This window comes from Talpa europaea, assembly GCF_964194135.1.
Source record: "Talpa europaea genome assembly, chromosome: 10".
Classification (NCBI taxonomy): Eukaryota; Metazoa; Chordata; class Mammalia; order Eulipotyphla; family Talpidae; genus Talpa; species Talpa europaea.
Window position 1 is genome coordinate 45084535 of NC_140077.1, and position 15067 is coordinate 45099601.

The window sequence follows — 15067 nt, forward strand, 5'->3', positions numbered from 1 at the left end:
TCTAACAATTAATGTGCAATAACAATAGTTATAATACTTTACCTGAGTGACAGTGAGGGGAGTCAAAAACTGTCCTGAAGCTATAAATACTATGCTTAATATGCTTCTGGTCAATTACTTAAAAAACCATATTCTAGGGGGCCTCCCTGGTGGCGCAAGGGGTTAAGATGCAACCTATGAAGCTATCTACAGCCACTGCAGCATGAGTTCGATCCCCGGCAAAGGAGTTGTTACCCACATGGTGGGTAACTTGCCTGCCACTACCCTCAGCAATGTATTTCAGTCAATCTGCCTGTTCTGTCCCCCACTCTGTCTCTCGTGAATCGTCTCACCTCCCCTGCAACTCTGGCCCGTACTCCAGCTCTTGTATTCATAAATAAATAAATCTTTAAATTTGATTTTAAAAAGTGTATTTGATAAAACAGTGTATTTGGATAAAACATTTTAATCAGAATATTTCCCTGACCACAAAAATTTAATACAATGTATCAAAATTATAACTGATTATAATCTTCAATTCATGCACATCTTTTACATATCAAAAATCTATTACCAGGGCCTCATGGTGGCACTTAAACCCTGGTGGGTTAAAGACACAGTACTATCAAGCTATTGCCATCTACCGCAGCATAAGTTTGATCCCTGGCCAGGAGCTAACCTACATGGCACAGCAGACCCCTCCTATCTCTCCCACCTGCTGCTCCCCTCGGCAGTGTGTTTCATTACATCCACCTATTCTGCTCCCCACTCTGTCTCTGGTGAATCCTCTTACCCCCCCCACACCTCTGGCCTACACCCCATTTCTTGTATGTGTAAATAAATAAATCTTTTTAAAATAAAGTACTGGGGCCTCCCCAGTGGCGCAGCGGTTTGAGTGCTGCACTGTGGAGCTGTCTGCAGCATGGGTTTGATTCCCAGCTGGGCGGGGAGATTCCCACATGGTGTGACAGACCTCTCCTGTCTTACCCGCTGTTCCCCTCAGCAGTGCTTTCAGTCCGTCTGCTTGTGCTGTTCCCCGCTCTGCCTCTGGTGAATACTCTCACCCTCCCATGCCTCTGGCCTGTACCACAGTTCTTGTATAAAAATAAATAAATCTTAAAAAAAAAAAAGGATTACCAGTAAAACGACTACTAAGATGCTGAAAACTCCACTATCTCCATTTTTTTTTAAAAAAAGATTTATTTATTGGGGCCTCCCTGGTGGCGCAGTGGGTTGAGCGCAGCGCTGTGAAGCTGTCCGCAGCCTCTGCAGCGTGGGTTCGATTCCCAGCTGGCCAGGGGAATACCCACATGGCATGGCAGACCTCTCCTGTCTTGCATGCTGCTCCCCTCAGCAGTGTTTTCGGCCCGTCTGCCTGTTCTGCTCCCCGCTCTGTCTCTGATGAATCTTCTCACCCTCCCACACCTCTGGCCTGTACCAGCTGTTGTAGAAATAAACCTTTAAAAAAAATTCAAAAAATAAAGATTTATTTATGCATACAAGAGCTGGGGTGCAGGCCAGAGATATATTGGCCAATCCAAATATGGAAACTTATTATGATCACAATTCAAACTGAAAATATTACCTCAAATGAATGTTCTTTATTATCCTCTAATCTGTAGTCCAAAAGCACACTTAAAGACATGATACTGCAATCAAACTTGCCACTTTTTGCAGCCCAATTTGGATGTACAATGATGGCTGGTTCATCAGGCAAAATATATCTTCTTTCCCGACGTTGGCGTTCCATTTCCTCTTGACGTTTTCTTTCTTCTTCCTACATATATTTGAAATTTTAAGGTAATGGTTAAACCTCCCTGTACAATATGCATGTATCAAAAGTACATGATTTCTTATGGTCATGACCAATCATAAAGGCTGAAAAAAGCAAAACTCAATTTTAATAAATAAAATAGTAGCTTTTAGGATTTCCCAGCATAATAAAGAGCCTTCTCTCTCAGCCTTAGAGCCATCTTCCTTGAAGCTTCTATGCCATGAGACCCAAATGGAGGGAAAAGCAAATGTGTAAGCAGAAGCGCAAAAGAAGAAAAATGAGGCAAAGGTCCAACTAAACTAATAACACGCACGGAAGGCACAAAAGCAGAAATAAGGAAAGCCAGATGTCAGGGATGCTGGTACAAATTGTTGGACTGTATGCTACTGTCTAGAACTCTGTCTAAGTGTATCTAGAATATCCCATCACCATCTGATGGCTGCAACCACCTTGCTCCTATCAAAACCAGTCCCTTTTGGGCCTCCCCGGTGGCGCAGCGGTTGAGCGCTGGGTTGCGAAGCTGCGCGCGGCCTCTGCGGCGCCGGTTCGATCCCCGGCTGCTCCCCGGCCACCGGAGGGGGGTCCCACATGGCGTGCAGACCTCTCCTGCCGCCCGCTGCTCCCCTCAGCAGTGTACTTCGGTCCTTCTGCCTGCTCTGCTCCCCGCTCTGGCTCTGGTGAATTCTCTCACCCTCCCGCGCTTCTGACTGTGCCCAGTGCATGTATAAACAAAACAAACAAACAAACCAGCAAACAAATAAATAAAGCATGCCTCTATAAAAAAAAAAAAAAAAAAAAATTAAAAAAAATAAAAAAAAAAAAAATAAAAAAAAAAAAGCAAAAAAACCAGTCCCTTTTGGTCCTTTGCCCTGGATCTGTGACATTCTGGACTAGTCCTGTTCTCAGTTGGCTGAATGTAGTATGTGTACAATAAATCGTCCCTTCTGTTACCTTAGTGAAGAAAAATTTTTTTTTAAAAAAGCCTTTTAAAGAAGGAGGAAAAGCACCTATATTGATATTATAGGGAAATTAATTTTCTATTAACATCACAGAGAATTCAGGGGAAAAAGTGGCAGCATAGTTTTTTGCATTTTTCTAAATGTCCACACTAAAAAGAGAGAACAATCTAAACACCAAAAACCAAATTCCATATACATTCTGAACAAAATGAAGCAACAAGGTATCCCCAAAAATCCCATCTCAAGTAGATGAGAAAAAGACAAAAACCAAAAGATTCATGTGTTATTGGCACCTATGGGGAAAAGGAGAAGTAAGCAATGGGGTTATCTGACGGATCTGAGAATAGGAAAACTGAAAACAACCAATAGGTGTTCACTGAGTTACTTTAAGAACAGATGCTGAAACTAGGTACAGTTTTATACCTAAAAACAGTGAGTGAGTACAAGGGATCCAAGTAAAGATCTGAAAGAGCCTAGAACGTTCTAGCTCTATGAACTTGGCAGAGCTGATTAACCAAGGCCTCCTGCAGAGCACAGGGTCCCGCAGTGAGAAGACACATGTGGGCATAGAATCAACAGTGAACAGAGTCAACAGAAACATCAGAAAAGTCCAGATAAAAAATGATAAAGGACAGGGCCTCCCCAGTGGCGCAGCAGTTGAGCGCCGGACTGTGAAGCTGCCCGCAGCCTCTGCAGCACCGGTTCGATCCACGGCCGCTGGTGAGGGTCCCACATGGCGTGCAGATCTCTCATGCCGCCCGCTGCTCCCCTCAGCAGTGTAATTCGTCAGTCTGCCTGTTCTGCTCCCCTCTCTGGCTATGGTGAATTCTCTCACCCTCCGGTGCTTCTCACTGTACCCAGTGCTTGTATAAATAAATAAATCTTTAAAAAAAATGATAGAGGATAGAAGATAGAGAAAATTAAGCCACCTTTTTTTTTGATAGAACAAGAAAATATCAGAACACAAAGCACTGTAAAGTTAGAAAAAGTTTTATGAAGCTCTCTCTTAATAAAAATTTATACAAACTAAATTCACATAAAAATGAACAATAGAAAAATACTGAGGTCAAATCCCATACAAAGCTACTATTTTAGAAAGAGAACAATAGGCAGCAGCATTGCATCCCTGTAGACAGTGAAACTGGGCCAGAAAGACATGGCAACAAGACAGATAAAAAAGTTTTAACTTCCTATTTTTAAAGTGTGCTAAAAGACATCAAGAAAATATTTTAAGATACAAAAGAATGACATAAATAAGAATTTTAAAGGGACAAATGATGTGATTGAATTTAGAAGGCAAGGAGAAAAAAATAGCTCCAGAAATTTTAAGAATAAACTAGAAAGAAAACAGCCAATAAATACAAGAGAGAACATCTTAAAAGAACTGATAAGGAAATGATAAGGAAAATTTAAAAATAAAAATGATAGATTCAAGAAAAAATGACCAAGATATAGCTTCTCAGCTTTTTGGCTAAGATCAAGTGTAAAAGTGACCAAGATAGAGAAAACAAAAAAAAGTTCAATATATAATAACAGTTTCCTTAAACAACACAAAACAAGAGGAACAGAATTATCAGATGGACAGAACAAACTCAAAACACTAAGAAAACTTGCTTTTTCACAGAAGTATTTTTCACTGTAGTCACAAAGTGAAAACAAACCAAATGTCCATCAATAAATGTATAAATAAAATGCAGTGTATAAATAAAATGGAGTAGTGTTCAGTCTTTGAAAAAATGAAGTTCTTGTAACTAGTTTATTTTTCAAAAGTCTAATAAGTATTTTTGCTGTGCTTTTCCCATGTATTCTCTGGTTACTTATACTCCACAAATAGGTGAATCCAACTTATTAGTATGTCTTTCAATTTCTGACTTACAACAAGATCCACCTATTTTGTCCCAAAAGGTACTACTTCACCTTTTTAAACAGGTGAGTAGTATTCTATTGAGTATATATTCCATAGTTTTCTTATCCAGTCACCTGTTGCTGGGCACTTAGGTTGGTTACATGGCTTGGCTACTGTGGACAATGCTGCTATGAACACAGGGGTGCATAAATATTTTGGTATTTGAGTTTTCATATTCTTTGGATACTTAACAACAGTATTGCTGGATCATATGTTATTTGCACTGTTATTTTTTAAGACATCACCCTACAGTTTTCTATAGAAGTTGTACTAACTTACATCCCCACCAGGGTGAGAGTTAAGGCAGAGATAATAAAATGAGAATGAGGTATTATATTGTATTAGAAAATAAGGAAGTCCTCAAAACATGTCAAGGACAAGTCAAAATATCAGAGAAATCAACATAGGGCTCCCACTGGCCTATTCAGAGACAATTTCATTATCAAAATAAATACTTATAACATTATAAAATAAGAAATCATGAGTCTATACATCACTTAAGAACAAGCCATTTTCATAAACCATTATCACATCAAAGGCTAACATGGCTTCACTAGCTAATGTCAACTGTATACCCTTAACTAGATTTCTCCAATTACACCAAAATGACTCTAAGTTTGATTCAGCAGTTGTCATATCTCACTGAACCACCATTTTTCTTCATCTTTTATAACATGGACATTTTAAAAATGTTCAGACAAGTTGCACTGTAGAATTTTTCATACTCTAAATTTATCTGTTGTCTCACAATGAGATTAAGGTAAATCATTTTTGGCAGGAATACTTCATACATTATGAGGTATACCTCAGACTACATCAAATTAGAAAACGCATAATGTTGTTTTGTACAATTACTGGTCTTTTAACATGATTCCAATATCCTTGCCTTTCAAATTTAAAAACAAATGGAAGGTTTATGCATCCAGGAGTTATTGTACTGGGCAGAAGAGTGAAGCATAAAACAGCTCAAATAAATAATCTCTGAATAAAGGATGAAAATGCAATCTAACACTTATTTTTAGAGGTAGCAAAATTGTGATAAGCACTTCGTTAGATTTCATTCTCTAAACTTAAAGGCTATCAACCAGATTTTCTCATTTTCTGCATCTTAACCATATGAAATAATTTATTATTCATTTTTAAGAGGGAGGGAAAATCAAAAAAATACAAATTTGAAATAACTCCAATGTCTTTCAAGTGGAGAATTAATGAACTATGATATACTGACACTAGGGAATACTACTAAGCAATAAGAGGGAACTAATTACTGATACACACAACAAAATGAAGGAACCTCTAATGCACTGTTAAGAGAGGACAGGCTCAAAAATTTGTGTGAGTCTATGTACATGATATACTAGAAAAAGCAAAATTACAGGAAAATGGATCAGTGGCTCTCAAAGGTTAAGGCAAAAGAAAATGCTTACAGAGGAACATGGGGAATTTTAGGGGTTGATAGACCTGTTTCATATTTTGACTCTGGTGGTTACATGACTACATGCAAATTGCAAAACATGCATAAACTTTTGACTAAAAAGTATGTATTCTTAATTTTATGTAAATTATACCTTAGCAAAAGTATACAAACATGTTTTCCAAGAGCGCCCCATAAGCCAATATTATATGTAATGTTAGTATAATATATTTAAATGTTTTACTACATACCTCTTTGTCATCTTCAGATTTTCTATCATCCTCCTCCTCCTCTTCTTTTTCAGATTTCTCTAGCTCCTTTTGTTCTTCTTTTTGTTCTTCTACTTTAAGCTGTTTTGTCAATCGGGCTATTAACTGGGATTTTAATCCTTTAGAACTAAGAGCTCGACTTTCTAATTCTTTTCGGAGATCATTTACCTAAGTACACAGAATACAACAACACAGAAAAAGAAAAAAAGAGTACTTAAGTAGTGAACAAATGGTGCAATTACTTTTTGTCCAATTTTTTTATAAAGGGACACTTATACAGCTCACAAAATGTTTGTGAAAATCCAAATTATTTTGGAAATAAACTGCAACCTATTTTAAGATGCCTTTAAAAAAGTTTATGTTCTGTGACCCAGTAATTCTAATTTGTGGGATTTACTAAAAATTTAGGAATTTATTAACAATTATCTTAAACAGAAAAAAATTATACATTCTTGGGCCTCCCTGGAAGCACAAAAGGTTAATACGCAATCTACGAAGCCATCCAAAGCCACTGAAGCACGAGTCCGGTCCCTGGCCAGGGAGCTACCCAAATGGCACAGCAGACCTCTCCTTACTTGCCTGCTGCTCCCCTCAGCAGTGTATTTCAGTCCTTTCACCCTGCACACCTCTGGCCTGCGCCCCGGTTCTTGTATGCATAAATAAATCTTTTTAAAAAAAATTATATATTCTTTGGGCCTCCCTGGTGGCGCAAGGGATTAAGAAGCAACCTATGAAGCTATTCACGGCCATTGCAGCATGAGTTCGATCCCTGGCCAGGGAGCTACCCACATGGTGCAGCAGACCTCTCCTGACTCGCCCACTGTTCCTCTCAGCAGTGTATTTCAGTCAGTCTGCCTGTTGTGTTCCCCACTCTATCTCTGGTGAATCCTCTCACCTCCCACACCTCTGGCCTGTACCCCAGTGCTTGTATGCATAAATAAATAAATCTTTAAAAAAAATTCTTTATAAAAGGTCTTCTTCCCCAAATATGAAAATTCTAAATATCCAATAAAGCAAAAAACACTATGTTTACTAGATAGGATACTATAGAATATTTAGAAATAACTATGGGAAACTTTAATATTACTTGAAAAGGATGTGATAGCAACATCTGTATACAACATTAGAAACAACGAAGCATCAATTACAAAGCTTATATTCAGAAAAAAATCATGGGAAAAAATGCTCCCAAATTTTAAGAGTGTGTTTGGTATGACTGAATAATTCCCCCCCCCATTTTCTAATGTCCTAATTAAAATAAGTAGTCATTATACTTATAATCAAAAGAAACAGAAATTTTAAAACAAAACTTAATAGCAAAGTAATCAGTTTGACGAAAAGTCCTGGACCAAGAGCTTAATCTAACTACCTGCATTTTCTGAAATCTGCAGTACCTTATATGAAACCTGATAATGATGACAACTTGAAAATAGTGAAATAACTAGTCTTATGATATATTATGCTCTCTTTGCCTATTAAAAAAGCAATAGGTTAAAAAAAGCAACAAACTAGCTACACAAAAATAAACACTTTGGCTTAGAACAGAAGTTAACTAGGGTCTCCCTGGTGGTGCAAAGGGTTAAGACACAACCTATGAAGCTATCCGCAGCCTCTGCAGCACAAGTTCGATTCCCAGCCAGGGAAAGACCCACATGGCACAGCAGACCGCTCCTGACTCGCCCGCTGCTCCCCTCAGCAGTGTATTTCAGTCAATCTGCCTGTTCTGTTCCCTACTCTGCCCTGGTGAATTCTCTCACCCTCTACACCTGTGGCCTGTATGTACCCCAGTTCTTATATGCATAAATAAATGAATCTTAAAAAAAAAAATGTTAACCAAGAGATTGGTCTTTATGTGTATGAGTAACCATCAGATCCCAATCTGATCTATAGACTATATGTTGAATTTATAGATCTATACTCATATGATAAGTTCAGAAAAGCAAAACTGCAGAAAGAAAAATAGGTCCAGAGATCTCAGGGAAAAAAATAAATTAGTATAGGTTAGACAGAGATTTTCAAGAGCTTCTTAAATTATGTTTCTTCCCCAGTTCAGAGATACAGCAATGTATCTTTTACTTTAAAATCTTATCCTGTATTTCTTCCCCTTTTTTAAGTTACTTAAATTCTGCCTTCTTGGTTAATTCATAAAGCAGGATACTGTGGGGCTCACACACAATGCATTCAACAAACTGAACTGATTTATAAATTTACCTTTTGCATAGTGTTTATAGACAAAGAAATACAATTCATAATATTTATATAAATTATATAAAAATAATTTTTAATGATTTTTATCTGAAAAGTCATACTCACTATTCCTAATCAGAGGTTTCAAATGAAATACAACCACTTTTAAAATTACCTTCATTGTCTTTGGATCAAGTTTAGACCAATGGGTAGGAGTGGAAATTTCTTTAGCTTCACCATCATCCTTCTCTTCTTCATCCTGATATACAAAGAACATAATTAGTATTATGAAACTTTAATATAAAAGTCATTTATTTTTAAAAGTCTGTTGCTGATCTGTGCAAGGTCACAAATGTTTCAGATTGTCTTCTCCTAAAGTTATTATTTAGGTAAGTCCACGTACATACATTCTACCACTTTTAACTGATCACAAAGACACTCATCAGCCAATCAAAGCCAGATCTGTGAAACACAAAAGGGTGATAAATTATAACACAAAGGATATCAGGGATGCACAAACACTGCCGGTCTCCACTAACCACACAGTGTGTGATCTTGCCCCAATTTTCAAGCCACCCAAAGTTAAGACTGATTTAGTCAGACCTTTCAAATGTACCAAAGACGATGCCACATAGCCTGAAATTTCAAATCTCTCAGACTTGTGGTTGTCCAATTTCAAATATCCATGACTAGAACTGATGACCGTGAAAGAGAAAATTTTTTTAAATTTTAGAAAATGGCAAAATGTTCAAAATGGCTTAATACTGAATCTTGCTCAACAACTGGTCCCAGATTCCAGCAACTAGACCTATGATAAAAACAAAATTCTGTGCAATTTAAGCACAACTTATTTTCCTTTGAGGTCTCAGCGCTCTTAAAGTTAGCATAATAAGACAGTTTATTTTTTTTTAAGAGAAAAGACATACAACTATACTGCTGAAAGCTGGATTACCAGTCGCTGTTACCAGTTATGTTCCTCCATGTGTGTTTATTATGTAGTGTGTGGTGTGCATTTGTGCCTGTGTTCCTGTGCCTGTGAGAAGCGGAAATAGAAAAAGGGATTAGCGTTCAGTGCCTGTTCTCCATCAGCCTCCTTGCGTTCACCCTGAAGCTTCTCGACCAGCTGCTGCTTGTATCCTCGGGAGAGGGTTTCCCACTCTGAGCGGGTGGGAAGGCAATGCCAAACATCCGGGAAAAATAAAACCACTGTCTCCACATGAGCTGGAACTGTACGCCCCTTGTGGGTCTCCTCAGGGCGATGGTAGCGAATCTCTGCAAAACGGTACCTGTTGCAAGGGAAGAAGCATGTTGGAAAAAAAATTCTAAAATACATTTTAAAGACCCTAGTTCACTTGTAGCACATCAAGTAAAGAAATTTTGCTGCAAGAACTTGAGGTTGGTCTAAAGAAAAAAAAATTATCGAAGCCATAGTTCCTCTTTTGGTACATTTGTACAATATTTTATGGTTAAAAGAAGAATAGTTTCCCAAGGCATTTTCAAGTTCGATTACAGAGCTACCCATATTTTAGAGAATACCTGAAGAAGCTGGATAGCTGTTCAGATTTCATGCGCTAAAAAAGAATATTCTCAATTAAGTCACAAGAAATATGCTAAAATACACAAGACAAATAAGCCTCAAGAGAAAATATGGCTGAACAAAAATAATCAGCAGCTACATCATATTACAACAAAAGAATTATAATGAAATGAAGTTCTCTCTTGACGATCTTCTCCAGCTATGCATGAAATGAAAAGTATTTTCAACATACATCCAACTTCCAAAGTACAGCATAATGAAACATTTAAATATTCAATTTATTTTGATTAGTTCTTAATCCTTTCCCCCCCAAACAACTTTGGCACCAATAGACTTTCGCTACAAATGGGGATTTTCCTTTGAGATTACTTACATAATCATGGTCGCTAAAATAAGGAGGGTTGGAGAGGGAAGGCAGAGCAAGGGGAAACTGAACAACAGGAGTATCTACATAAACTATTAGAAAAACATTTCCAATCAAGAAATGAATTGGTACTTACCATTGTGTGCATACACTTAGATCAATGCCTGTCAGAGCCTTACAACAACGAATAGCAGTCTTAATCAACACAGAAGGGTCTTTTTCTGGGTTTGGTCCATCCAGCGAAGGAGACCAGTGGCCTCCAATGGCCATGGCTTCATCTTTGCCTTTCATGCCCACTAAAAACTAATTCAAAACCAAGAATCATTTACATATATTATGCAGCATGTCAAATTACAAATAAAGTACTTGAAAAGGAAAGGTACAAACCTTTCCAATTATCAGTTTTTACTACCTCTTGTATCTGTCACAGTCAAGGAAGAGTTCAGTTCATCGTGTTCCACACTGCATTTCAGCAATGGAATAGGATTTACACATCATAACTCATCCTTCTAAAATATTTCTTCAGATAAAGAGTTCTTTTAAAGAAATAAGCTATAATTCAAACTTTAACATCATCCAAAGATACACAAAATCCATTACCATTAAGATTTTACTATGCTGCAAATATAAAACATCAAAATGAAGTTGAACTAGTAATATACAAATAAGACATTACAGGTAAAATCTGCAATGAGAAAACATCTACATCATTAAATTTTGAGTACTTTAATACTAAAATTACTACTCAACTAGACTAAAGGGGTGCCATTTTTAATTACATCTACTATATACAGTTAGAACTAAGTAAATATATACCTGAAGTTAAAATAAATGTTTAATTTTACCTTTACAAGTCTAGCAGGATGTTGAAATCCATCTCGAAGTTCTTGTGGGTCTTCAGCAAGAGCACATGACTTATGATACAAATCTTCCATACTAGGGCTAGCCATCAGCATTACCTATTATAGTCAAATAATTCAATCCTGTCAAAAGTCTAAAGTAATGTAAAAAAATGAGAAGCACTACTAATTATCCTTACATATATTAGATAACCAATAATTTTTTAAAAAAATGGAAAGTAAAATGTTACAGCAGAAATGGTATTAGATACATTATAATTATATAGTTTTATCTTTTCAAGGGATGCTTTCTTTAAATCAATGTTTTGAAATAACAGAAAACTACTGATCATGAGAAATATACTGACTGTTACCCTAAAACCCAACATATAGTGCATTCACTCACATTACATTTTATCTGGGACCACTGGAGGTCATAGAACATTCCAAAATGCTCAATAAAATAAACTTTGTCTTCACATTTTTATGAAATTAAAATGCTAAAACATTAGCCATAAATCTATATTTTAAGAGGATAAAGCAAAAGAAGATTAAATTAAATTACTTAAATAACCAAAACAGAATTAGACAAACAAGAGGAAGACATGGGTATTCTGGTCTTAAACATAATAACCACGTTCTAAAGATTGACTCCATATACACTCTAAATAGGAATAAACGTTCAGGAATTTTAGCTGTATATCACAATGGAATACAAACCTTTGCACTGTATAAGTGGTCAGCATCTGGTGGATCAAGAATGGCCATATTTTTTTCTAAGGACTCTACTTCTCTGTGCATTACATAGAAATTGCAGTAATTTCCCAGCTGAAATGGTCTTGACAAAGGGAAAGCATCCACCCACGTAAACTGAGCATCAAAAAAGTCACTAGGTATATATAAATTCTGATAACGACGCCTTAGTTCCATCATGTCACAACTAGGACTGAAAAACAGACATAAGTAGTGAATAAGCAGCCTTAACACCAAAGATTATGCAAAGATTCACTCAATTCTGAAGCTATATAATCTGACAGAGTTAAAAGTCAGCTGAAAAGGTACTAAAATTGAGCTACAGTTTTACAGAGGTATGTGAAAATATTTTTAAGTTTGTTTACTAAGAGATCTGAATGAATAACTGGTATTTAAGTGTTACCTTTATTTCTTTTTTGTGTGTAGCTTACAATTCATTAGAGAAGGCCCTTTGAAATAACTTCAACCCAAGCTTCAGAGAAGATGTAAACAAAAGCAGCTCTGCTCAGTTGAGACTGTGCATTTTTGAGAAAATTATGATTCATATAGAATAAACATAGACATAGATAAGAGTGGTAGTAAACAAGTATGAGTGTGCCTCAATCAGGTTTATTCAGTGTAGGAAAAAATACAACTTTTATTCAACAGGAAGATAGCAAGCATATTTATATTCAGAATTGAATATACAAATCCATGTGAAAGCAAAATCCAAATTTTTTTTGATTATCCATATATTATATCCATACCTCTCTAAGTTAATGTTTAAGATCCATACCTGATTGTTTACTATGTAAAGAGGGGAAAACTTTCTTGCCTTTTAAGTCTGGCATACTGAATTTTTTAAAGGACGATTTCCTTTTTCCTAAGAAAAAAGCAGAGCTTTTAAAGGAGAGGAATTTAAAGGTAAGTCAATCTGGTAAAAAGTCAAAATATTTCTGTTGAAAACAAAATGAAAAGTGGGAAAAAAACAACCCATAAGATGGAAAGATAACTACACTGTCTGTAAAAGACAACTAAAAACAAAGGTACGAAATGTGGACTAATGTATTTGTAGGAATGTCTTTTCATTTGATGTCTAAAATTAAGACAATAGGGTGATAAAACCTGTCAGTTATGGTTGCTGATATAATTATATTTGCTAAGATTCTGCTGTCAAAATAGGAAAGAGGTATTTGAGTTGTTTTTGTTTTTAAAAGAAGTGCTGCAAACAGGATATATTTGTTATAGCTCTCTAGTGCCCCATCACCAGAATTTTTTTTGTCATATATTTTACACTGCATAGGAGGAATGAAATCTATAAGGCAAAAGAAGTATAAGTAAATCATTTCTTGACATAGAGTCTATCACACTTATTACCATCAGAAAATCTTGATTTCCACAACCACAGAAGAGGTATGGACATTTAAAATAATTTTTATTTGTAATAAGGATCATTTGATGTTCTGGGAATTCAGTTCAAAATGGTGCAGTGAAACTGAAGATTTTACTTTGAAGGAGAAAGACAGCTGTTCAATTTATATCCTATGCGTCAACTCTTCCTAGAATAGCTTTCTACATCGGAAACAGATGAGTTAAAAGGAGAACTGCTCTATTTAACGTATGTGGGGCAGGAATAGTTTTGGTTCCAATCAATTTATCTGAAATGTGTAAACTAACTATTTAATACCAAAATAAAAAGGGTTAACAAGAAAGCTAGTATAAAGAGTACTTGCTGATTTCCCCGTGAGAGTAAATGAATACCAACTACAGAACAATTAAGTAAAGTCACCAAGCTAGATTTTTGGAACATTCAATAGATTTAATAAAATCTAGAACTGAATATATAGAAACTTTATCTCTTAAAAGGCCAATATTATGAATGTTATTTTTTAAATGCTTTTTATTTTATTTATTTTTGTGTAGAAGAACTGGGGTATAGATCAGAGGTGCAGGGAGTGAGAGGATTCACCAGAGTCAGAGTGGGGAAATCTAACAGATGAATCTACTGAACTACACTGCTGAGGGGAGCAGGTGAGACAGCAGAGGTCTGCTGCACCATATATGGGTCTGCTCCTTGGTAGGGGCTCAAACTCAGGCCTTAGTGGTGATAGCACTGAGACTTAACTCCTAGGCCACCAGGGAGGCCCCTGAATATTAATTATACTTCGTTGAAACGTAGCATTACCCTCGAAGGACAATGACAGTTATTTGTTACAGTTATTTGTGTACAGTTATTTGTTCCTATAGTAAACAACTTTATACACCTCTTTTAATTGTTTAGATCTCTTATTTTACTCTAAGTTTGTTTTTCTACAGTGTATCAAATACACAATTGTCAATCCCAGTGCCACCTTTTTCTTAGAGTAAATTACTGATCTATCAATATACCTTTTTATGAACTACTACTTAGCAACTTTGCCTAGCTGGCCATCACAACCCACACTACCACCACTAATTACTGAACTGCCACACACTGGTTTAAGTGCTTTAGATAAATGAATTTAATTTAACCTCACAAAATTTTTGCTAATTGATATATTATTTCCATTTGGCAGTTAAAGCTCAGAAATTCTTGGTAATTTGCCCAACTTCTGATTCCAAGGCTGAAAACTCTGTATGTATATACACAGCACATACATCATATGTCTGTGTGTATGTAGGTCACATTTCTATACTACATTACCAGTTAACTTTAAATAATCAGTTCACTGCTTTATTATTATTCCATCATATACAAAAGAATATACATGAACTTAATAAATTTACATCTTGATGTGGAGAAAAAGAAACAACTCTCCTACACTACTGGAGGGAATGCAAACTGGTCCAACCACTATGGAAAGCTGTGTAGAGGTTCCACAAACTACTAAAAATGGAGCTTCCATATGATCCAGCAATTCCACTCCTAGGTATCTACCCAAAGGACACAAAAACATTAATTCAAAAGGACACCTGGTTATTGCAGCACTATTTACAATAGGTAAGCTAAGGAAACAACCCAAATGCCCAAAAACAGATGACTGAATCAAGAAGATGTGGTTTATATATAAAATGGAATATTACTCAGCAATGAAAAAGATAAACTCATGTAATTCACAGAAACATGG

General features: G+C 36.2%; 1 protein-coding gene across 1 annotated transcript in view; it reads right to left on the reverse strand.

Annotated features, from left to right (window-relative positions):
- Positions 1-15067, reverse strand: part of CCAR1 (cell division cycle and apoptosis regulator 1) — a gene marked incomplete at both ends in the record, with an annotated part of 50822 nt that overhangs the window by 12209 nt on the left and 23546 nt on the right. Inside the window, 7 exons of the mRNA XM_084245454.1 lie at positions 1565-1756; positions 6284-6469; positions 8664-8747; positions 9564-9774; positions 10526-10692; positions 11235-11348; positions 11949-12174. Coding sequence (XP_084101580.1) covers positions 1565-1756; positions 6284-6469; positions 8664-8747; positions 9564-9774; positions 10526-10692; positions 11235-11348; positions 11949-12174 — 1180 coding nt within the window. The remainder of the gene's footprint in view (positions 1-1564; positions 1757-6283; positions 6470-8663; positions 8748-9563; positions 9775-10525; positions 10693-11234; positions 11349-11948; positions 12175-15067) is intronic.